The sequence below is a fragment of the Drosophila sulfurigaster genome, chromosome 2R (assembly GCF_023558435.1).
Source record: "Drosophila sulfurigaster albostrigata strain 15112-1811.04 chromosome 2R, ASM2355843v2, whole genome shotgun sequence".
Classification (NCBI taxonomy): Eukaryota; Metazoa; Arthropoda; class Insecta; order Diptera; family Drosophilidae; genus Drosophila; species Drosophila sulfurigaster.
The window spans coordinates 17419191-17428694 of NC_084882.1; the positions used below are offsets into that span (position 1 = coordinate 17419191).

General features: G+C 47.6%; 3 protein-coding genes across 4 annotated transcripts; all 3 read left to right on the forward strand.

The window, feature by feature from the left end:
* Positions 1-440: 440 nt before the first annotated feature.
* Positions 441-2681, forward strand: LOC133837883 (phosphate-regulating neutral endopeptidase PHEX). The gene has a single exon (XM_062268795.1). The coding sequence runs from the start codon at positions 445-447 to the stop codon at positions 2611-2613; it is 2169 nt and encodes a 722-aa protein (XP_062124779.1). The 5' UTR covers positions 441-444; the 3' UTR covers positions 2614-2681.
* Positions 2682-2780: 99 nt separating this feature from the next.
* LOC133837884 (neprilysin-2) lies at positions 2781-5136 on the forward strand. The gene has a single exon (XM_062268798.1). The coding sequence runs from the start codon at positions 2930-2932 to the stop codon at positions 4994-4996; it is 2067 nt and encodes a 688-aa protein (XP_062124782.1). The 5' UTR covers positions 2781-2929; the 3' UTR covers positions 4997-5136.
* A 203-nt stretch (positions 5137-5339) lies between these two features.
* On the forward strand, positions 5340-8985 carry LOC133837882 (neprilysin-4). Of its 2 annotated transcripts, XM_062268794.1 has the most exons (2): positions 5342-5739; positions 5779-8983. In XM_062268794.1, the coding sequence occupies exons 1-2, from the start codon at positions 5505-5507 to the stop codon at positions 7998-8000; spliced, it is 2457 nt and encodes an 818-aa protein (XP_062124778.1). In that variant the 5' UTR covers positions 5342-5504; the 3' UTR covers positions 8001-8983. The 2 variants fall into 2 exon arrangements, with proteins under 2 accessions (XP_062124777.1, XP_062124778.1); XM_062268793.1 differs by having other exon boundaries at positions 5340-8985.
* Positions 8986-9504: the final 519 nt, after the last annotated feature.

The following is a 9504-nucleotide window of genomic DNA, read 5'->3' on the forward strand; positions in this document are numbered from 1 at the left end:
GAAAAGAGGAAATTCAAATAAGGGAATTGGTAATTAGACGAATAGAGTAAACAACTTAAGTGCGGAAAACACAAATTTTAATTAGGTATGCATACATAAGCCCTCATCTATTGTGCTATATATGCGATGGGGCCAACCTTGGACAACTGAGAATCATTCTAAGCTGAGCTACTGAGAGCGAGAGTGAACATGGGATCGGATCTGAGAGTAAGCCAGAGAACCGCAACGTGCAATGCGATGCTACCTTGTGGCTTCGGGTCAAGTGCGCGAGAGGCAAAAATAAAATAACAAAGTGAATGATTGTTGAGTAGTTTTGTGTGGAGAATTGGGTCAGACGGTAGAGAAACGCTAGCGTAATTGAGCTGAGAAGAGAGCGCAAAAAATACAAAATTGTTTGCAACGGTTAATGCGAGCAGAATAATTAATTAATTAAGCTAGCTGGCGATGACGATAAGCCTCCGCCCCAAGTCAAAAATCGACGCATCGCTCGATTTGAGCTTAGTTTTCTCTCGACATCTAAACGTAACGTATCACAACACACAACGATCGATCGACACAATGAAACTTTTGCTAACGACTTGTCTGCTGGCAAGTCTAACACTTTCCTGGAGCGCAACGCATCCTTATCCTTATGTGAATACCTTCGAGAGGGACATTCTTCGCCTGGCCAAAGCAGCTCACATCAAGGCTTACATGTCCGAAGGTGAGCCGCAGCCATGCGATAATTTCTATAATTTTGCGTGCGGCAATTGGCCACGTCTGCATCCCTCAAAACTATACAACAAGCGAACCAACTATCTGGATGAGCTGCAGGAGCTGTTTGTGCGCAAGAGCGCAGACATGCTAAAGGCAGCAACATCTAACTCGGACAGCAGCGCAGATCGCTTGATCAAGAACTTCTATAACACGTGTAACACTGAAGCGAATAACACAAGTTCGGCATTATCGACGCTCCTCGAGGTTACTGACTTCCGTGGCGGCTGGCCAGAGATTCGTGTACCCTCCTGGTATTCGTACGAGTACGATTGGCTACTTGTGGTGGCCAACTTGAAACGCAAACTGGGAGTGGACATTTTGATCGGACTGGAGGTTGTGCCCGACTACAAGGAAGAGCACCTGCAACGCTTAAAGGTTGGCGCTCCAAAACTGCCGCTGGGACATCGTCGACAATATATGGATGCTGCCTACTATGGCACTCGAGTGCGTTACGAGCGCAACATTGCCGAGAAACTTCACAACTATTTCCCTGATCAGTCGGAGCTTTGGTGCAATGAGGTAGCCAGCCAAATTCTCGAGATTGAGCAACAGCTGGCCAAGGGCTTGCCTCACAATGCCGCGCTTACCATGGAGCAGACAACACGAGAACGCACCCCTTCCGAATTGAAGGCAGCCTATGGCAGCTTTGTCGATGTGAGTCGTTATCTCCAGCAGATCTTTAACGATACTTTGTACGCGGATCTGTACGAGACACCGGAGGACTATCTGTCCAATCTGATGGACGTGATTCGCACCACGCCAAAGCTGCATTTGGCCAATTATACCATTTGGCGTGCGCTTGACACCTTCGACCAGGCACGCATTCCATCGGGTGTCCAGCCGTCCATTTGGTGTGTGCAAATGGTACGTAAATATTTCCCCCAGCAGCTGGAGAATCTCTTCCATCGCAACTACAACAACATGCAAATGATCAACGAGCTGCAGTCTACCTGGACGGACATCAGGCGCGTGTTTCGCGAGGATCTGCAGGCGTCACCGAATCTACATTGGCTCTCACTCGACACGCGACAAAAGGCCATCAATAAACTGGACAAATTGGAGTTAAAGTTTCGCACCCATGACGAGTCTGACCTCATACGTCAGCTGTATGGTTTAAGGGTTAATGAGGGACACTTCTATCCCAATCTGGTGAATGTGTTGCAATGGAGCACCAAGCGACACCTGGCCAAGCTGATGGAAGAGCCGCAGTTAACGGATAAGGTGTACAAGTTGCCACACTATGAGCTGGAGACCAATAAGATGCAGATTCCCATCACCTTCTTGCAAGCGCGATTCTTCTGGGACAGCAACTATCCCCAGGCATTGAAGTTCGGAACTCTGGGAGTGCTGCTCGCTCGTCAAATGCTGCATGGTTTCGACGATATAGGACGTCGCTACGATCGCAATGGCTACAAAAACAACTGGTGGGACTCAACGTCGGAGACTTCGTTTGCAGAGCGCGCCCAATGCTTCCAGGAACAGTATGCCGTCTTTGTGCAGTTCCAAGAGAAACCCGTGACCGATAAGGGACTCCAGAGTCGCGTTGTTGCTGACAATGGGGCGCTAAGCATCGCCTATCGTGCCTACATTCAGTGGCTGAATAACTCACCGGAATCAGGCATTGATTATCGAGGAGAGCGTCTTCCCTTACTCGATCACACGCCCCATCAATTGTTCTTCCTGGCTTATGGCCAGCTCTATTGCAACGATTATCCGGATACTTTGGAGGCGTTTGATGAGATACCCGAACAGCTGCGTGTGAACACAGCGTTGTCCAACTCGGAGAAGTTTATCGAGGCCTTTAGCTGCCCTGTGGGCGCTAAGCTCAATGCTCGCTTCAAGTGTCAAATGTTTTGAATAAGTTAATCGAATTAGAATAATGTTTAACGCATTTGAATAAAACGCCGCACATTGTTTGCACTTTACTCCAATCTTGAGCAGCGAGTCAGAGCGAGACGTGAACTCTTTTTCGCTTCCGGTGAATTCAAATACTGACTGTAATCAGCTCCCGCGTGCTCTCTCTCTCTCTCTTACTGTCTCACTCTCTCTCTCTCTGACTCTCTGGTTCTTTTTTTACGATAACCTCAAGTGAACTGTGCTCTTATCAGAAGAGCGCTTTGAGCCGCAGCCTCTACAATTGGAACAGTTTGCGCCAAGCCAACGTTGATGAAGCATGTCCAATCGACATTTATTGTCGCTCATCCTCTTCCTCGTCGGGCTCCAACTCGTCTGGCCGGGCAATGGCGACAGCGACAGATTTGAGCGTGTCTTCCAAACGCCGGAATCGGTGCGTCAGAGCAAATCCCAAGAGATGCGCCAACAACTGAATCAAAGCGCTGATCCCTGTACGGATTTCTACGAATACGCCTGTGGCAATTGGCGGAAAACAGCACAGGAAACCCGAATGTCCCGCCTGTCGCAACGCATCGATAAGGATCTGGTGCGATTGCTGGACGAGGCACCGCATCACAAGGACAATGCTGTGGCACGCCAGGCCAAGGAGTTCTACAAGTCCTGTCTTGTGGCGCATTCACGTGGTCAAAATCAGAAACAATTGCAATTCATGAGCGAGTTCATACAACAGAACGGCGGATTTCCGGCTGTGCCCGGCTCCAATTGGCCAGTGTATCATCAGGGCTACGATTGGCTGCAGGTGATTGGCAATCTGCGTCGACACTACGGCATGGAGATCCTCATTGGACTTCATATTGGCTACAACTACGCCCAGGTTACGGAGAATAGCATTTACCTTAGTGAGCCAAGCACTCTGATTCCCCGCGAGCTGTGCATCACTAACAGATTAGATATACGTGATGAGCCGTATGCCGTCATCGAGCAACGGGTGACCGAACAGCTAAAGACATGGCTAGCCATGGGCAATGAGGAATCGGCTCGATTGGCTGCTGACATCGTCAGCTTCGAGCACGAGCTATGCGGTGGCATGCAACGTCAGCAGCCCTGGGACGATGACATCAATGTCTACAAGGCCAACTACTCACGCAACACTCTAACTGAACTGACCAGATTGTATGGCATGGACTTTGAGGGTTACATGACCACCAGTTTTGGTCAGGGCATCTATACCCCCGTCTATATGGCTGCAGATAATTATTATCGCCAACTAAAGCGTACCGTGGATGCCCACAACATCACTCAGCTGGCCAACTACATAATGTATCGGGCTGTGGCCACACTCACTTTCCCGCTGGAGCAAAAGTCCGTACAGAGGCCAGCGCATTGCTTGGAGACCGTCAAGCGTCTGTTGCCATCCGCACTAGGGGAACTTTATACGCGGCAATTTGCCACCATCGAAGCTGCCCAGCAATTGAATCAACTATATGGCAAGCTGCAGGACTCCCTAAAGCAGAGCCTCAACGCCGACTGGTTGGAGGAGGGCAGTCGTCGCATAGCTCAACAGAAGTTGAGCAACATGCGACTTGCCCTGCCCATCTATGAAAAGCCACTGGTACTCAAGCTGCAGCTAGATCACAATAACTATTGGCACAATCTGCGCCAGCTGCAGGATGAAGTGCAGTCCAAGCAAGTGCATCGCCTCTTCGAGGTGGAAGTGCCACTGCCCGCCCACCCCGTGGAAGCCTATGAGTCCCGGGTGGTCTATCGACCGGTGCAGCATCGCCTCGAGCTGGGCTGGGCGTTGTTGCAGCCACCCGACTACGATGCGCACTATGGATATGCAATACGCTTTGCCACATTGGGCACAACGCTGGCCCAGCAGATGGTGAGGGCATTTGATGAGATTCATTGGTCTGTTGGGTTGCGGGAGCGAGATAATTGGGATGCATTGACTGCCTGGCGATACCGCAATCGCAGTTCCTGCTTTATCCGCCATGTGGAGGACTATTTGGGGCACAATGAGAGCGCAACGGAGCAGCTGATTACCAACAGCGCTGGACTAAATGTGGCCTTTCATGCCTACCTCAACTGGCTAAATTTTCAGGAGCCCAACAATGACTTTATCCTATTATCAAAGGAGACGTTGCCTGGTCTCAACTATCCGAATACTGCACTTTTCTTTATTGCCTTTGCCCAGCAGCATTGCCATCCGCGGCAGTCTGTCGATAACGAAGAGTCAGGTCGCACCTACAGCGTTAGACAACATCACAGCTGGGAGCGTCTGCAGGTGAATGGACCGTTGCGTAATCTTCCGGACTTCGCCCGGGAATTCCGTTGTGCGGCAGGCACGCCCATGAATCCCGCAGAGAAATGCATCATCTACTAACAGAGCTACCTATTTACAAACTATACATATGAAAACTAAGAAAATTATCGTTTACTTGTAGTCATTGATCTATAATTTATTGTCAGTAACAAAACATCTTCTACCAATTAAAAGTGCACCTCTGCATTATAAAGAACTAATTTTATTAATTTCTAATAAAATGTGTTTATGTTTTAAATGTATATACATATATGTATACAATTATCAATTCATTCTTTTCATTCTATTCTGTTTGTCTCTTTCGACACGCTCTCATCTCTAATTTTTACCTATATTAATTTAATATTTTAATACTCAAAATACAAACAACAAATTGATGGTCGACGCTTGACTTTGTTTACTTCTCTTTCTTTGAAGACAGAGGGAACGCGGGAAGTGAGGTGCAAAAATTAAGTATAAGGGAGCGCGAGAGAGCAAGCGGAAAGGAAGCAGGCAGACTTAGGAGATAACCCCAGGGACGTGAGCTGAGCGCACACTTGACCCAATTCGTCAAGTTCATGAGCGCCAAATGCCAGCCTCGAGCGATGCGAGCTTATCAACAGCAATTCCGCAATTCAGTTTCAGTTTCAATTCCAACGCAAAGATGAGAACTACACGCGCTGTTTGGCTACTCTTAGCGGTCCTCGTGACCCTGCTCCACTTAATTTGTGGAGTAGCTGCTGCACGAAACTATAACAACAACAATATCTACATCAACAACAACAACGTAAATCGCATGCCACCAATGGGTCAATCACAAAGAGGTGCAATGAGCATGCCACCAATGGGTCAATCACAAAGAGGTGCAATGAACATGCCACCAAATCGCTACCAGAATCAAAATCAAAATCCGAACCAGATTCACAATAATAACAATAACAACAGAGAACATCAGTACGATGTGCCGAAATCCCGCGAGGAGCTGCGCGTGCGACAAATCATGGCCACGGAGATGGGTAACTACATGGACCCAACACTCGATCCTTGTGAGGACTTTTTCAACTATGCCTGTGGCAACTGGGCTCAGTATCACACTCGCCAGCTGCGCGACGGAGAACTGGGCACAGCCCAACAGATGGTAGAGTCCAGCATTGTGGACAAACTGGGGGAGCTGCTGAAGCTGCCGATAACACCGCAACATCATCCCAACGAATACAGTTCCGCGAGTGCAGCCAATGTGCGCAAGGTGGTGAGCTTCTACGATTCCTGCATTGCCATCGAGGCAAATGCCCAGGAACGTCAACAATTTATGATTAAAATACTGCAAAAACATGGCGGACTGAGGAATTTGCCGATCTCCAACTATCAGTCTGGATACACTTGGCAGAGGTTGCTTTCCGAACTGCGAAAAAACTATGGCTTGGATATTCTGATCGGACTGAGTGTAGATCTCAATCTGGAGCAGATGCGTGGCAATAGCATCTATCTAGGTGAACCGAAGCTCACGATAATTCCGCAGGAGCATTGCAATACACTAAGCGTGCAGGAGGCAGAAGTGAACAGCGAGATTTATAATGTGATACAGCAGCAGGTGGCCAACAATCTGCACGACTGGCTGGAGATGGAAACCGGCGAGGCTGCTCGCTTCGCGGGCGACATCATACGCTTTGAGTTTGAACTCTGCAAGCGCATGCATGAAAGCGACATCTTGCCTCCACCGCCGGACCAACAGCAGCCTGAGCAGGTGCCCGTCTATACAGCTCGTTCGCGGACCGGACAAGACCGTTTGCGTCAGCAGTCTGGAAATAATTCACCGTATCCACGACGCAGCCTGGCTGATGTAGACAACCAATTGGGAGCTAATACGCTCAGCTTTAAGCAGTTCGTGGAGAGTATTGTGGACGGCAGTCATGTGGATTACGTATATCTGCGCTCCCAAAGCTACCTCAGTCACATGGTGCGCACGATCAAGTCGAACAATCATTTAACCATCTCCGGTTACATTCTATACGTGGCACTCTCGGAGCTCAATTCGCCGCCCGAGGAGGAAGGAATGCTGCGTCCCCAGCAGTGTGTGCGTGTGATGCAACGGCTCTTTCCCCAGGCGCTGGGAGACATGTTCCAGCACCATGTGCGGCAGAATGATGCCCAGAATGACATCGAACAGATATTCGACGATGTGATCAAAGCCTTTGAGCAGCAGCTCAAGGTGGAATGGATGACCGAGAACGATCGACGTGCGGCTCGCACCAGACTCGTGCAATATCACACACAATTTCCCGACTACCAAGGCGTTGATCTTTCCGAGCTGCGCTTCGACAAAGACGATGATTACTGGCGCAAGCTGGAGATTACGCTGCGTTTCAATGCGCATCAGCAGCTGAACTCGCTGCGTGGCAACGACTTTGGCCAGCCCGACGATGGTGGCCTGGATGCCTTTGAGGTGCGTGCTGGACTCATGCCACGTAAACACGAGATCCTCGTGGGTTGGGGCCTGCTACAGTCACCCTACTACAGCTACTACTATCCCAAGGCCTTGAAGTACGCGCTGTTGGGCCAGAGATTGGCCAGTGCCCTACTCTACGCTTTCGATGACGATGGCTGGAATAAGTATCCGCAGGCGACGTCACCTTGGTCCGAGGAAACAATGTCAGGCTATCGGAATGTCAGTGAATGTCAACGTGCCCAGTACAGCAACTATCTGACCGATGAGCCCAACGAGTTTCGCAATGCCACCCGCCTCAGGCAGATTATTGCCGAGAGCAGTGCTCTTAATGTGGCCTTCAATGCATATCTCAGCTGGTTGGAGCAACTGGATCCTAAACTGAAGAATCTTCTTTCGCGAGAGACGCTGCCCGAGTTGAATTATACCAACACACAGCTGTTCTTCATCTACTTCGCCCAAACCCGCTGCTGGGCTAAACTGGGCGAGGAACCGCCACCAAAGGGTTTGCCTCTCATGTTGCATACTCCTGAGCGCTGGGATGTGAATGGACCGCTAAGCAATTCAGAGGAATTCGGGCGGGAATTCGGCTGTGCGTTGGGTAGTCAAATGAACAGCGGCAACAAGTGTTTGGTTTACTAAGCTGACTATCAACTTTATGATATTCAAATAAACAGGGAAAACAAATTAGTGATGTTTGTTTTGCTACGGACTGGCGACAGACAAGACAACCCCCCCAAACGCCAAGGACTTGTAGGAAGTATCTAATTAAGTGATTAGTCAATCTCTAGTCGATTTAACAATTTAATATTCTCCCAGGCTGCTTTTAATCATGTTCCTCATTAAGCTACGCCCACATTTTCCCGAAGGGTATAGACAAGAGAAAGTCATTTGAGTATGTATTTAAGAGTAAAACAACAAAGACATCTATAAATAACATAGTTCGAGTTCAGGACAGGCGTTGGGCCATTGTATCCAGTGCGTCAATCGAACCAGTTAAGCGTTGCCTGAGGTTTCTTTTCAAAGCTGAATTAAGCACTTGAACACGAAGCGCCCAGATGCAAAAACAACGGCAGATAAAACAAGAGAAGACAAAACAATACAAAAATAAAAAAAAAGAGAAATACATATGTGTATACTTCGTATATATACGGGTTGATACAAAGAAACTGCGTATGTAGGTCGTTGTCGACCTTCAACTGCCAATCGATTACTTCGACTGAAACCAACTGAAAACTCACGTATTTCCGCCAATGTAGTTAAGCTAAACCACCACATCCTATATGGCCATTCATAAAAATCGTAGAGTAAATTATCCTATTCCTTTACTGTGCTTAATCTGTAATTCAATACGTGAAAGATTCTCTAGAACAAAAATTAAGAAACGTTTAGAAATAATAATGAAATTAGGTAGCAAAAGAATAATTCATCTGGAACGGAAACGATCGATCGATTGCGAGTTCGTCATTACAGAATAATAATTATGTATACACACACTCGTAATGTATAAATATATCCACACACACTTATGAGTGTTTGCTCTTCGCTTCAGAGAACGTCGAGTCCAGAGTATAGAATTACGCATAAGTATAAACACAATATGGCATACAGTTATTCGAATAACAGAATCGATGATTCAGATTGCAATAGGCAAAATAATCAGAGTATACGTCGCAAGTAGTTTGCATTCAAAAAGTGTACATTATTTATTTATTGTCAGACTGTAGCTGGTTTTATGTTTATGTAATACAATCGAATGTCATCTTCAAATCAGATGCATAATGAATATTTTATCGTTTCAAAAGCAGCTGAGCATGCATTTCCAACCACAATGGATCCCATTCGAAGGGCATCCAAATAAACTGGTCTCTAGTCCAGTGTGAAATTGACAGCACACTCGCAAAGCGATTTGATAAATCAACTAGTGGAATCCACCAATAAATCAAACATTCTATAAACTGTAAGAGGGAATCGCAGTCTAAGTAAATGACCCAATTTTCAGCCATCCATCTATCTATCTTACGAGCACCAGACAAACAACTTACGACCAAGGGAGCCTCTGGATCGCCTACAGACAGTCGAGACTGGTTTCTAGTGCTTCTTGGGGTGCTCTTGAGATTGTTGAAGTGCTTCGATGCTGCTGCTG

Bases quoted from the DNA above. Each gene is read 5' to 3' on its own strand.
- LOC133837884 (XM_062268798.1), top strand. From the start codon at position 2,930: ATGTCCAATCGACATTTATTGTCGCTCATCCTCTTCCTCGTCGGGCTC.
- LOC133837883 (XM_062268795.1), top strand. From the start codon at position 445: ATGACGATAAGCCTCCGCCCCAAGTCAAAAATCGACGCATCGCTCGAT.
- LOC133837882 (XM_062268793.1), top strand. From the start codon at position 5,505: ATGCCAGCCTCGAGCGATGCGAGCTTATCAACAGCAATTCCGCAATTC.